This window comes from Lagenorhynchus albirostris, chromosome 10 (assembly GCF_949774975.1).
Source record: "Lagenorhynchus albirostris chromosome 10, mLagAlb1.1, whole genome shotgun sequence".
NCBI classification, from domain to species: domain Eukaryota; kingdom Metazoa; phylum Chordata; class Mammalia; order Artiodactyla; family Delphinidae; genus Lagenorhynchus; species Lagenorhynchus albirostris.
The window spans coordinates 40,276,059-40,290,968 of NC_083104.1; the positions used below are offsets into that span (position 1 = coordinate 40,276,059).

General features: G+C 38.5%; 1 protein-coding gene across 4 annotated transcripts in view; it reads left to right on the forward strand.

The window, feature by feature from the left end:
• Positions 1 to 14,910, forward strand: part of SMARCC1 (SWI/SNF related, matrix associated, actin dependent regulator of chromatin subfamily c member 1) — a 181,286-nt gene that overhangs the window by 125,305 nt on the left and 41,071 nt on the right. For 3 of the 4 annotated variants that reach the window (XM_060162096.1, XM_060162098.1, XM_060162099.1), the window contains exons 22-24: positions 11,800 to 11,855; positions 12,570 to 12,684; positions 13,364 to 13,518. In XM_060162096.1, the coding sequence (XP_060018079.1) occupies positions 11,800 to 11,855; positions 12,570 to 12,684; positions 13,364 to 13,518 (326 nt within the window). The remainder of the gene's footprint in view (positions 1 to 11,799; positions 11,856 to 12,569; positions 12,685 to 13,363; positions 13,519 to 14,910) is intronic. The other variant, XM_060162097.1, reaches the window with a different exon arrangement.

The following is a 14,910-nucleotide window of genomic DNA, read 5'->3' on the forward strand; positions in this document are numbered from 1 at the left end:
CAGAGATGGAAATGGAAGGTTGTTCAAATGGCAGGAAGTTAACCAGGTTGGCCACAATACATAGTTCAAATAAGGATGTAGAAAGAGAGCAGCTTACAGAGGTAGGTTGGAGCTAGGTTATAGAGAGTTTGATACAAGGCTCACGAGCCTGGTTAGACTGTATATTGCCAGCTTTATGGAACGTTTGAACTTTAATACAGTGAATGACATGATTAGTCTCCCAGAAGTGTTGAATGAGTTCCTATCATTCCCTCCTTCCCTAGGAAGACAGAAATTATTGGACTCACATTTCTAAAATGTTTTGGTCTCAGGACTTCTTTGACTTTTTAAAAATATTAAGGATCCCAAAATGCTTCTTCAGTTTATTTGGATTATATCTGTTGACATTTACTATATTAAAAATTGATAGTGGGCGGGCTTCCCAGGTGGCACACTGGTTAAGAATCTGCCTGCCAGTGCAGGGCACATGGGTTCCATCCCTGGCCCGGGAAGATCCCACATGCCGCGAAGGAGCCAAGCCTGTGTGCCACAACTACTGAGGCTGCGCTCTAGAGCCTGTGAGCCACAGCTACTGAAGCCCATGCGCCTAGAACCCATGCTCCGCAACAGGAGAAGCCACCGCAGTGAGAAGCATGCGCACTGCAACGAAGAGTAGCCCCCGCTCACTGCAACTAGGGAAAGCCTGTGTGCACAGCAATGAAGACCTAACACAGCCAAATATAAAAAAACCAAACAAATAAATAAATAATTTTTAAAAAAGTTAAAAAATTGGTACTGGGAAACTTTTAAAAAATAATACATAGGTGCACGTTTCTATAGCTGACTTCATCATGCAGCCTCTGGAAAGCCATACGCCACACTTGTGCGAGATGAGAGTGAAAAGGCAAGTATCTTTGTGTTGCTATGAAAATAGTTTTGACCTTGGGAACCCTCAGGGTACCTAGACCACACTTTGTGAATCACTGAATTAAATAATCACCCTGTCCTTGAAGAATATTTATGGTGGGGGAGGGGATATCATTATAAAAAAGAAATACAGCTATAGGTAGAGGCATATGTGGAGGAAACACGATTATTTATGCTTGGGTCAGTTAGGGAAGGCTGCACCAAGGACATGACCTTTTAAACAATAATGAAAAAGGAAGAAGGAATGAACATAGGTGGCATATTCTGAAAATAGTACAAAGAAGTCTGTGGGGAGCAGGTACTGTGGCCAAGGGCAGCTTTGTAGGTTTGCAGCTGATTTTGAAGGGCTTTTACCTTGTAGACTTTGAGAAGATTCCAGAGAGTAGAAGTAACGTGGTTCTCTGTCTGTTTTAGGAAGTAACTGCTGGCAGTTTACAGATGATGTGTAGGAAATGGAGAGTATTCTCACCAAATAATCATAATTCTTTCTAAAAAGCATCATTACTTATTCATAACATACTTTATTAAAGGCAGGTATTTTGCAAGCATTTAATTCTCTCCTCAAAGCTAACTTTTCCAGTTCCCTCAACTCTTTAGGGAATGGTTTCTCTCTCTCGCTCCTCATTTTGGTTTTGGTAACCATATTATTACTAGACTGAAAAGCACACTGCATTGCAGAAGCTAGGAGAAAGGGGTGGTGACTAGAAACCAACCAGTCTGGTGGATGAGACCATTTTCTATTTGTAGTCTCTGAAGACATTGTTATCATGGATGCTAGATAATTTGCTTCTCACCCTTGGTTGAGGTTCATTCAAAAGTTTAGGAGGTATAGTACTTATCTATTGCTGCATAACAAATTACCACAAAATTAGTGGCTTAAAACAAGATATATTTATTATCTCATAGTTTCTGTGAGTCAGAAGTCTATGCACAGCCTAACTTGTCCTCTGCTTAGGATCTCAAAAGGCTACAATCAAGGTGGCTGGACTACATTCTCATCTGTTGAAGAATCCACCTCCAAGGTCACTCCTGTTCTCAGAATTCATTTACTTCCAGTTGTAGAACGGAAAGCCTCAATTTCTTGCTGGCTGTCAGCTGGAAGCTTCCCTCAGCTCCTAGGGCCACCCAGGGTTCTTTGCCATTTAGGCTCCCCCAGCATGGCAGCTTACTTCATCAAGCCAGCAAGGAGAGTCTCCAGAGCAAGTAACAGCACAGGGTCTTATATAAACTAACATCCTGTCACCTTTGCTGTATTCTGTTGTGGCTAGAAACAAATCACAGATGCTACTCACACTCAAGAGAAGGGGTTCATACAAGGACATGAAAACCTTGAGGCAGGGATCGTATGAGGCCACCTTCGTGTCTCACCACCAGTGTCCCTCAATTTCCAACATTAAAGTTGAGACCTTGAGAGTCCGACAGTATCTCCAGAGTATCTTTGTTCATAAGCAGGACTATCATATTAGCATGAATTTTCTATCACAGAGGTTAGCAAACTTTTTCTATAAAGGGCCAAATGGTAAAAACTTTAGGCTTTTGCAGACCACACGGCCTCTGTCACAGCTACTCAGTTCTGCCTTTGTGGTGCAAAAGCATCCATAGACAGTACTTAAATAAATGAGCTCGGCTGTGTTGTGATAAAATTTTATTTACAAAAGCAGCCATCGTTTGCTGACCCCTTGTCGATCAGATTGGTCAGGTATCGCTGACCCATTAGTAACATTTTAAGAGAATGGGACATGGGCAGGTCATTTTATAAAACTAACTGGTCCTTTACAGAAAAGATCACATAGGGAGGGTAAGTCAGATAATAAACCGGATTGGGAAGGATCTTTGACAGTCCAGGGAAGAATGAGAGCCCTTTGTTTTCCCTGAAGCAGTGCCAAAGGCCACGAAAAGGGCTCATGTTAATAGAGAGATAGGGCCTGGGTCCAGCCAACTGAACTTTCTGATAATATTAATAATTGTCATTGAGCACTCACTATGAGCCAGACAGTTATTGCATTTTACATGAAATAATTAATTTAATCCTTAGCACTACCCTTGTGAAGGAAATAATAATTATTCTCCTTTTGTACATAAGCAAACTGAAGCCGCTGTCAACTAAGGAGCTTGCCCAGGGTCACTTGAGCTGGTAAATTGTGGGGACAGGATTCGTACTTAGTCTGTATCCCGAACTCATCCTATTTTTCTAGAGCAGGGGTTAGCAAATTTTGGTTCTTGGGCCAAATCCAAGTTGCCGACTATTTTTATTTAGCCCACAATATATGAGAATGGATTTTACATTTTTAAATGTTTGGATAAAACCAAAAGAATAGTATTTTGTGAAATGCAAAAATATATAACATTTAGATTTCAGTGTCCATGAAGTTTTTTTTTTTTTCATGAAGTTTTATTGGAACACAGCCACACCCATTCATTTCCAAGCGGCTTTTGTGGCTGATTTTGTGCTACTATGGCAGAGTTGAGTAGATGCAACTAGGACTGTGGGGCCTGCAAAGCTGAAAAGAGTTACTATCTCACCCTTTACGGAAAATGTTTACCAACCCGTTCTACAGCCTAAAGAGCTAATTGTAAACTGTGATGTTGGTATTTTCCCCTGGCTGACAAGGCATTAATTACCTGGTAAGAGGATTTTTTTTTGTTTTGCTTTCTCTTTCTTTTTGCCTTTGGCATGTGGCTCACTAGTTTATGTTATGTGTTTCTTATTTAAGTTGTGAATTTCATTTATTGGCACCAACAAGGTGACATTAAGGGAGGGGACTTCCCTGGTGGCACAGTGGTTAAGACTCCACGCTCCCATTGCAGGGGTCCCGGGTTCGATCCATGGTCAGGGAACTAGATGCCGTATGCCACAGTTAAGGAGCCCACCTGCCGCAACTAAGACCCGATGCAACCATATAAATAATAAATAAATATTAAAAAAATATGACATTAAGGGATATGTGAGCGGCTGCAACCTCTTCAGGGTTTACAGTTCTAATCAGAATTCACACCAAAGACAAGCACACGTGCGCACGCCCTCTCTCCTTCCCTCCCTCTCTTTCTCTCTCTGTCTCTCCCCAAGAATATGTCTGATAGCAGCTTTAAAAAAATGTTGATAGAAGACACTTTACATACTCTTCCATGTAGCATCTTGAGAAATACACAACTCATAATTAAACTGTTAATAGACATCTCCTTAAAAGTCTGAGATTTTCCCCCTTACAGAGGGTCTGTCTCTAACTGCACCATCATTATATGAATAGATATTAATATTATGTAACTCTTCATCTTGGAATCATAGCTAATTAAAGAGTTGATATCAAATTTGGCTTGCCTTACAATAGAGAGTGTTATCTTTTTAGAATGCAGAGCTGTAGATTGTGGTTAGTTATTTCAAATGTAGATTATTTTTATTAAAAAAAATACCGCATTTCTCCCCCATAATACTTATTCAGTGTGTAATTGTTGACTCAGCAAAGGTGGCCTAATGCACATTCAATTAAGAGTAACTTGTGAGGGGAGATCAGCTCAGTGCTTTGTAACCACTTAGAGGGGTGGGATAGGGAGGGTGGGAGGGAGGAGATATGGGGATATATGTATATGTATAGCTGATTCACTTTGTTATAAAGCAGAAACTAACACACCATTGTAAAGCAATGATTTATGATTGCTGTATGATTCTCAAAAAAAAAGAATAACTTGTGAGGTTTGGGGGCTTAAAAAAACTCCATCTGCATTTGGGTTTTTTGTTCAAGTCATTTTATTGTTATATTTTAATGTGTCTTAAGGCATGTTACATATTTCATCTGAACTAATTAGAATATTACCAGTAATTTCTCTCTGTTTCCCTCTTACCTCATCTTTGTACCTTCCCACTCCCAGCCCTAAGAATCCTGAATTTTTTAATATTGTTCAACTATGTTTTAAGCAATTTTTTTAAAATATTTATTTTATTTATTTATTTTTTGGCTGTGTTGGGTCTTTGTTGCTGCGTGCGGGCTTTCTCTAGTTGCTGCGAGCAGGGGCTACTCTTCGTTGCAGTGCGCAGGCTTCTCATTGCGGTGGCTTCTCTTGTTGCGGAGCACGGGCTCTAGGCACATGAGCTCAGTAGTTGTGGCACGTGGACTCAGTAGTTGTGGCATGTGGGCTCAGTAGTTGTGGCTCACGGGCTCAGTAGTTGTGGTTCGTGGGCTCAGTAGTTGTAGCTCGCAGGCTTTAGAACGCAGGCTAAGTAGCTGTGGTGCGCGGGCTTAGTTGCTCTGCGGCATGTGGGATCTTCCTGGACCAGGGCTCGAACCCATGTCCCCTGCATTGGCAGGTGGATTCTTAACCACTGTGCCACCAGGGAAGCCCATAAGCAATTTTTAATCACAAAGATGTACTTAATATATGTTGGTTATAATTTTGTTTGTTTTTAAGCTTTAGAAAGTATGATAGATTTATACTTCTAAAACTTCTATTTTTAACTCAGTATTATATTTTCAGTATTTTTTCGTGAAGTTGCATTATCCATGTAACCATAGTTAATTTATTTCCACTGCTGTAAGATATTCTGGTATGTGATTATAACTCATTTTAATTATCCCTTCTCTTATTGTTGAACAGACAGTTTGGGTTGTTTCCTGTTTTTCTGTTTCAAACATGCATGTACATACAATCTTGTACATGCCTCACAGTGTACACATATAGGGTTTTGCTTAGATGCAGTGCTACTTGAAGTGTGGACCAGTTGCCACACTGAGTTAAGAAATATGCATCACTAAGCTCTCTTTAATTCGGTTGTCAATTTTTCATGAAGTAAATTTATTAATAAAGGAAAGGAGAAAAGAGCATTGAACACTTTGGAACGTTGAACCTTGAACATGAGCAGCACTGTTTTAGGAAACTCCAAGTTTTTTCCCAAAGTTGACCAGTAACACTTGATCCAACACCTTCCTAGTGTTAGACTCTGCTGATGTAGCAGGTGTAAAATGATGTTCTTTTATAATTTTAAATTACATTTCTCTTACAACTAATTTGAGTATCTTAAATTTACTGGTCATATGTCATTCTGTAAAATAACTGTTCTTGTCTTTTACTTACTTTTCTATAGTATTTATGTTTTTCTTTATAAATCTGATGTACTAGTCTTCTAGTTGCTGTGCTGCGTGTGTTTTCTCTTATTACTTGTTCTTTTTGTCATCTCAATGAAAAGTCGTCCTTGATTTTAATAGAGTTTTGTCTTCTGTTTTATGGTTGGCACGTTTTGTGTTGTGATTAGGAGATGATTCAAGTTTTTTTTTAATGTGTCTTTATCTAGAATTGATTTTTGTTAGCATATCGAAACGCAGTTGATTTTGCATGTTAATTTTATAGGTAACTGCCTTGTAACGCTGTCATTATTTCTAATAACTTTTCTGCAGATTCTTCTAGGTATATAGTTTTATTCTCTGCAAATCATAAGTATTTTCTTCTTTCCTTTCCAGTCCTCTTTTAATTTCTTTTTCTTTATTGACTACCTAGACCAAGACTTCTGTGGCAGTATCAAAGGAAAGTAGTAATACTGGTATCCATGTCTTGCTCTTGATTTTAAAGGGGATACTACAGGCATCTCTCCATGAAGAATGACATTTATTGTAGGATTATCAGTAACAATCTTTGGAGGGCACAGGAACTTTCCTTTTAGCCCTTGTAATGAAAGCTAGCTTGTCATGAAAGATACTGAGTTTTATTACTTTTTATGTGTGTGAGCAAATAAGTTGATAGACATATTAATGTTATATCACTCTTCTGTTACTGTCATATTATTTTGTCATAATGTATTGCCTTTTTTATATACTGCTGTTTTCTGTCTTTAGATATTTTGTTTAGGAGTTTTTCATTTGTGATTATGAATGAGATTTAGTCTAGTGTCCTCTAATATTCCTTATCTGTTGTCCGTATCTGATTTGTGAATCAAGGTTATACTGACCTCATAGAATGAGTTAGAAGGTATTCCCTTTTCTCTGTTCTCTGGAAAAGTTTATGAAGATTATAATCATCTTTTCCCTAAAAGTTTGGTAGAGGGCTTCCCTGGTGGCACAGTGGTTAAGAACCTGCCTGCCAACGCAGGGAACATGGGTTTGAGCCCTGGTCCAGGAAGATCCCACATGCCGCGGAGTAACTAAGCCCGTGAGCCACAACTACTGAGCCTGTGCTCTAGAGCCTGTGAGCCACAACTGCTGAAGCCCGCACGCCTAGTGCCCGTGCACAGCAACGAAGAGTAGCCCCTGCTCACTGTAACTAGAGAAAGCTGCGCGCAGCAACGAAGACCCAATGCAGCCAAAAATAAATAACTAAATTTATTTTTTAAAAAAATAGAATTCCCCAGTAAAAACATCTGAACCTGTGGTGTTTTTGTTTTTTTAAAACTATTTCAGTTTTTCTGTTAGTATACTTCTTTTTCTTCCCAAATCTGTTTAGTAAATAAATTTTCTAATAATTTGTTCATTTAATCTAATTTTTCTATTTCATTTGGCCTAAAGTTTTTCAGAAGTTTGTCACTTACACTTTTTTATTAAATATAGTTGATTTACAATATTATATTAGTTTCAGATGTACAACATAGTGATTCAATATTTTTATAGCTTACACTACATTTATTATAAAATATTGGCTGTATTCCCTGTACTATAAAATATGTCCTTGTTGCTTATTTATTTTATACCTAATAGTTTGTACCTCTTAATCCCCTACCCTTGTCTTGCCGCTCTCCCCTTCCCTCTCCTCACTGGTAACCACTAATTTATTCTCTATATCTGTGAGTCTTTCTGTTTTGTTATGTTAGTTTGTTTTATTTTTTATATTCCTCATATAAGTGATAACATAGAGTAGTTGTCTTTCTCTGTCTGATTTATTTCACTAAGCATAGTACCCTCCAAGTCCATCCATGTTGTTGCATGTGGCAAAATTTCATTGTTTTTTATGGCTGAGTAATATTCCTGTGTGTGTGTGTGTGTGTGTGTGTGTGTGTGTGTGTGTGTGTGTATTCCACATCTTCTTTATCCATTCATCCTTTGGTGTATACTTAGGTTGTGTCCATATCTTGGCCACTGTTAAGTAACTGCTGCTACAAACATTGGGTTGTTTATATCTTTTTGAATTAGTGTCTTCATTTCTTTGAATATATACCCAGGAGTGGAATTGCTAGATCATATGGAAGTTTTATTTTTAGTTTTTTGAGGAACCTCCATACTGTTTTTCCATAATGGCTGCACTGATTTACATTCCCGCCAACTGTGTACTACGGTTCTCTTTTCTCCACATCCTTGCCAGCATGTGTTGTTTGTGGTCTTTTTGTCGAGAGCCATTTTGAAAGGTGTGAGGTGATACCTCATTAGGGTTTTGATTTGCATTTCTCTGATGATTAGCAACTTTGAGCATCTTTTCGTGTGCCTATTGGACATCTGTGTGTCTTCTTTGGGAAATGTTTATTCAGGTTTTCTGCCCATTTTCTAATTGGATTTTTTTTATATTGAGTAGTATGAGCTGTTTATATATTTTGGATATTAACCCTTTATCAGTCATATTATTTGCAAATATTTTTGCCTCTTCAGTAGGTTGTTGTCAACTTCCTTTTTGACCTTTGCTTTTTTTTTTTTTTTTTTTTTTTTTTTGCGGTACGCGGGCCTCTCACCGCTGCGGCCTCTCGCTCCGGACGTGCAGGCTCAGCGACCATGGCTCACGGGCCCAGCCGCTCCGCGGCACGCGGGATCCTCCCGGACCGGGGCACGAACCCGTGTCCCCTACATCAGCAGGCGGACTCTCAACCACTGCGCCACCAGGGAAGCCCAGACCTTTGCTTTTTTATCAATAGTTATGGCCTTTCTTCCATTCCTAATATTATTAATTTGTGCCTTTCATCTCTTTTCTTGATCTGTCACGGAAGAGATATAGGATTCTGTTATATATTTAAACTCTATTTTTAAAATTTCTTTAATTTTTTTTTTTACTCTTGTAATTTTTTTCTCCCTACCTCCTATATTCTGTTTTTCTTTTCTATTTTCTTAAAAAAGATGTACAGCTTGTAGACTTTGAACCTTTATTTCTTTTCTAATGTAAAAATAAGAAGGCTTATTTCACATTTACATTTCCTCCTAAGTGCTATTTTTACTGATTCTCAAAATTATATTTCCAAGCACAGAGAAATTTTTTTTTTTTTTTTTTCCGGTACGCGGGCCTCTCACTGCTGTGGCCTCTCCCGTTGCGGAGCACAGGCTCCGGACGCGCAGGCCCAGCGGCCGTGGCTCATGGGCCCAGCCGCTCCGCGGCATGTGGGATCTTCCCAGACCGGGGCGCAAACCCGCGTCCCCTGCATCGGCAGGCGGACTCTCAACCACTGCGCCACCAGGGAAGCCCGAGAAATTTATATTTTAAACTTCTAATTTCATTGCATTGTGGTGAGAGAACTTAGTTTGTATACCATTGACTTTTTGAAATTTGTGAAAACTAGCTTTATGGCTTAATATGTGATCAGTTTTCTTTGTTTTAGAATGGATTAAACTTTTTATTGATTTGTGTGTGTGTGTGTGTGTGCGCGCTGGAAGATGTGATCAGTATTTTTTAATGTTCCATGTAAGCTTGAAATTAATGTGTATATATTCTCTAATTGTTAGGTGTAGAATTCTACATGTATATGTTAGAACCATCCACTGTATGTCTTAAATTGAGACAAGTCTGTTCACATTCCCTACTATGATGTACATTTTCATTTTGCCATTCGGTCAGTTTTTGCTTTATATAGTTTGACACTCTTATTAGGTTCCTAAAAGTATAAAAAATTAACAATTTTTTGGTGAATTAAACCTTTTTCATCATTATGTTTTACCATCTACTTCTAATAATACTCTATTCTTAATGCCTTTATTGACTTACAGTACCACAAAAAGGCTACCGCCATTCCTTGGATTCGGTTTTGCCTGGCATATCTTTTTCCATGTTTCCATATTCCCCATTGTCCCGTTCTATATATGGATCATTTCTTTAGATATGTTTTACAGTTTTGTAATTCTCTCTTCACCTGGTTTAATCTGTTTACCCTGACTTCATTTCTAGGAAATATTTTTATCTTTTGGGGTTTTGTTTTTTTAAATTTCTGATCATCTGTAATACTCTCATGTTGATGGGAGATCTTTATGATTCTCTACATATTACATCCATGGCTACACTAGATTGAGGGTCTGACAGATCTCATATTGGCGGTCCTCAGGTTCTGAATCTGTTGATTAATGTTTCTGTTCAGTCTTAGTGGCTTTCTTTCTTGATGTTTGCTCTTTGTTGAGATTATTACTCTGATGTCTTTTTGGCTAAAATTGGAATTGGAAAAACTGTCTGCAGAGGATGCTTCTGCTGCTTTTTCAGGTAGCCAGGGGTTGCCACTGGCTTGAGATCACATTGGCCATCCTTGTGGCTGGCTCTCTGTGCAGGAATCCTAGTCTTCCTTTCCTGCCCTGCAGCTGGCTAGTCCATGGGCTCAACTTCCTGATGGTGAGGTATTAGAAGCAAATATGTCTAGGCAACCATTCCCTTTCAAATTCCCAAATAATCAGAACCTGGTCCCACTACTTCCACACTCTGGTCCCACTTCTGGTTCTGTAGGCCTTGGGCATTTTGGGGAAGGTGGTGATCTTTAAAAGCTCTTCTACCTGATATGAGATTCATGATGTTTTAAAATATCATGTCCTTTGGAGCTCCTATTCAGCCGTAATTCTGGAAGCAAGAAGATCCTATTATATTCTTAAGAATTGGAAAAATAGAGATTTTTCTATTTAGTAACTTTAACACTGTTAGTTTTAAACATCATTGTTTAAATATTCTCATTGAGTATAAATGCTATTAGCCTTATAATTTATGAGGACAATATAAAAATTTAAGCTATAGGATATTTGAATGTTTTTATTTAAAACCACAGCAAACCCTCATTATGTTTGAAACATTTGTTTATGTATAAAGTTCTAAAACCAGAAGTATTTATCTGATTGTATCATGTTTTTGTTTTTAAGTTTTTGTTAACTTTTTATCTACAGGATGTATTTAAGGCCTCCTTAGCACAACATTCAGTTCTCTTCATTATACAGCCCCTGTCGGCATTATCTCCCTCTTTTTGATCTCTGTCTCTTTTCTAGTCTCACCACAACTTAAATTTCCCCTACTCCCTTGAGTTTTTTGCCTCCTTTCCTTGAAATGTCCTTCTCTATACAAGTACTACCACTGCCCCCGCCCCCCACCCCCCAGCCATGTCTGCCTCAAAAATTCTCACACAATTATCCTTCCCTGACTGAGATAGCCATACCCTCTGTGCTTCCCACAGCGTCTCATCTGTACGCAAACACAGTGGGCTTGTTGGCTTATGTCCTCCCCAGCCAGAGTGTGATGCTCTTGAGGTTCAGTGAATCTCTAGCTCTGCACTGTTTCTCTAGTATCTGACTGACTCAAAATATATAACTTGTTAAGTATCTTTAAAAATAAATTATTTTTATTTTTGCCTTTTTTTACTTAAAAGGTGTTTTTGAACTTTAATTTTTATGCATACAGAAAAATGAAAACCCTCAGTGGGCAGTTCAGTGCATTTTCACAAATTAAACACAGTCATGTAGGCGGCCCCAAGATCAAGAAACAGATCATTACCAGCACCCAAAGCCACTCTTGAACCCACCCCTTTCCTGGTTAACCACTGTCCTGATTTCTAACACCGCGGATTACATTCATCTATTTTTGAACTTTAAATTAGTACAATCATAAAGTATGTGTTATTTTATGTCAACCTTATGGTTGTGAGATTTGTCCGTATTACTGTGTGTAGTGGTATTTCAGACACTTTCACAGCTTTATAATAGCTTTTACTTTTCCCCCACATTGTACTACTACCTGTTTTTATTGCTTTACTTGTAGAAGGAGCTGAAGAGGAAAAAATGGAAACAGATACTGATGGTCAGCAGCCTGAAAAGGTAAAAAATCAGTCTGTCTGAATTCTCTCACAACAGGCAAGCCAGAGAGCACTACCTTTCTCAGCATAACAGTTTGGGTTTATTTTGATCTTTTGGGTCCCTCTCAGAGGACTATAAGTGATTCTGTCAGCCATTTGGGCTTTGCTGGTTTAAGTTTTTGCTGAATATAGTTCTTTGTTCTTTGCTGAATATAGTTCTATAGTTTCTATAGTTCTATAGTTTATAGTTTTGTATAGTTCTATATAGTTTTCTATAGTTTCTATAGTTCTTTGCTGAATATAGTTCTCTGTGCTATACAGTAGGACCTTGTTTAAACAGTACTGTGCATTTTAAATGCTCTTAGTCCTTCTAGCCAGCTAACCATTTATTTATTTGTTTGTTTGTTTAGTTATCTAGTATTTAACCAGTAAATAATGAAAATGAGTCCCACTGACATTCCTTTGGACACTGTATCCCTAGCCTTATAGCAGAGAGGGTGGGGAATTTGTGCTTTGGAGACTTAAAGTCTCGTGAGCACTCAGGAGTTGAGAGTAGTGAAAGGTATTTCTCTGAATTTATTTATTTCTTTTCCAGTTTTTCTCTCCAAGACCTTTCTGAACCTAGTCCATTTCTTACCAAAAATAGTGGAACCTTTTGTTATTCTAAGATAATATCACTTGTAAAAGGATAATTTTTTTTCTCATTCTCTGTCCTCTTCTTTTGTAACCCTTTCAGGCAGAAAACAAAGGGGAGAATGAAATGGATGAAGGTGATAAAGCTCAAGATGGAGAAAATGAAAAAAATAGTGAGAAAGAACAGGATAGTGAAGTTAGTGAAGATACCAAATCAGGTAATTTGAGGAAACTCTTTGGACTTTATTATGTAAACCAGTAAAAGCACTGGAGAAATGTAGGCAGTTAAATTGTGTAGAAATATTCCCTCATTTATTATGTGTTTCTTAACATAACAGTAAATATGCATTTGAGTTTTATTTTGCACTTAGGTACCAGTGCTGATGCTAGTGGCTACATTGTTTTCAGTGATATATAGACAAACAAGTTGTTCAGCTGTGACTGAAATCACCACACACACCTGCCATTTTATTTCCAGTCCATTGCTGGTGTGTCCCATCCTGCCTGACTTGAAAGACTTGCAGAAGTACTCTGGTCTCAGCTTCTGATTTTCTCCAGACCCTCGGGTTTCCCAGAGCATTTCATTGACTGATGAGCAAACATATGGTCTTAGGACTTAGTTCCCCTGAATTTTCCTTTATATTCAAGGGAACTACACAGAGAGCTTAGAGAAATAAAGAGAAGACAAAGTATACTATTTAGAACATCCATCTCAAATAGAAGCAGACTTACATGCATGGAATGGTTTAGTAGAAATCTTAAGAAGCAAAAGGCACAGAGATCTCTTTGTAGCATCAGTCTTAGTTCATCATGTGGCAGAGGTGAGAAGTAAGATGGCCTATTGAGACTGGGCACACTGGTAATAAAGCTTTCTGGTTTGTTTTTTTTTCCCCCCAGAAGAAAAGGAGACTGAAGAGAACAAGGAACTCACTGATACTTGTAAAGAAAGAGAAAGTGATATTGGGAAGAAGAAAGTAGAACATGAAATTTCTGAAGGAAATGTAGCCACAGCCGCAGCAGCTGCTCTTGCCTCAGCTGCAACCAAAGCCAAGGTTTGCCCCTGACAGCTCTTTTCCTAGTGCTCTCTTAAGCCGTGAATGGCTGTATTGTTTTGAGGTTCTTGGGAACATTTAGTATAAAGAGCCTTGCACCCCATAGGAGATGACTATTTGCTTGAGTGACATTTCTCGGTTAGGAATTCCACAGGCAGGAGAATGATGGAAATAGCAGACTTGATCCTAAAAGGTGGCTGCCTTCAATTTATTCATTGTGTCCTTCAGTCTTGTGAAGACCGCAGTGATTGAAGGCAGAATTTAAAGCCCCTCCAATGTGCCTGCAGAACGTGTCTTGGACTATAGTTCCAATAATTTCTACCAGATTGAAGTATTTGTAATTTTTGAGACAAAAATCTGTTTCCCTGTATAAATACTTTACCCTCCTCTTACAGACAGAAAGAGAGGGAACCTAAATAGCTCTTTTTCTTCTTGAATTTGCCAGCTTTCCTGGGGGTGGTTTTCTCTATTTATAACATAGTATTGGCTTCCCAACATATTTAAGAAGAAAAGAGAATGTCATTTTCCCTGCTTTGTTTTAATTTAGCACTTCAAAGCATTCCAGGCATGAATATGTCAAGTTTTAAAAAATCTATTTACCCCTTTTCTATTTTACCCTCAAAAGTAGTTTCCTGTCATTATAGGTCACCACATTTCAAGCAGTGGTTACTAGAATATAGCTAATCGTTTTATCTTGAGCTGTTCTTGATCCATTGGTAAAGATGTTTCTCATGGTCTTTAATTCCCCTAGACTGTTTAGCCGCTGTGAACTACTTCTCCAGGAGTTTAATCTGTGTAGCATGATTTATAACAGATCCATAGATGACCCAGTTCAAACCATAAGACTACTGTTTTGAGAGCCTACCCGTCTGACGTAGGTGCAGACAGTGTGGGGGAGGATGTTTACAGGTCACAGTCTTGCTGAGTCAGTTCAGACAGATACCCCAGCTGAATGTTACTTCACAGTAGATCGAGGTTCTGCATATTCATACTAGCCAGTCTTTTCCAAAGATGCCTCCTGATCTTCATGGTTCTTAAGTACAATTTTAGGTATTCTATATCTTCTACCACCCCCAACCTCTAGGAATTTATGAGATGTACTCTTGTTTAAATGAATACTGATGTAGACACCAGTTTGACTGTTGTTTCACATTTGTTTGGTTTTGTTCTTCCTTTGTTGGAAGCATTTTTTTTAGTCTCTGTCTTCTGCCAGGTTGGACTCCTGGCTATCTCATTGTCTCTAAGCTGTCCAGGTTCTTACTGTTCATACTGTCATCAAGGATCTCAGAGACCTTAAGGATTGTCTTGGGTATGTTTTCTCATTTTATAAATGAGGAGCTGGAAGCCAGGAGGGCCTCCTTCCTGTATGCCTTTTATCAGGGTATAGCACAG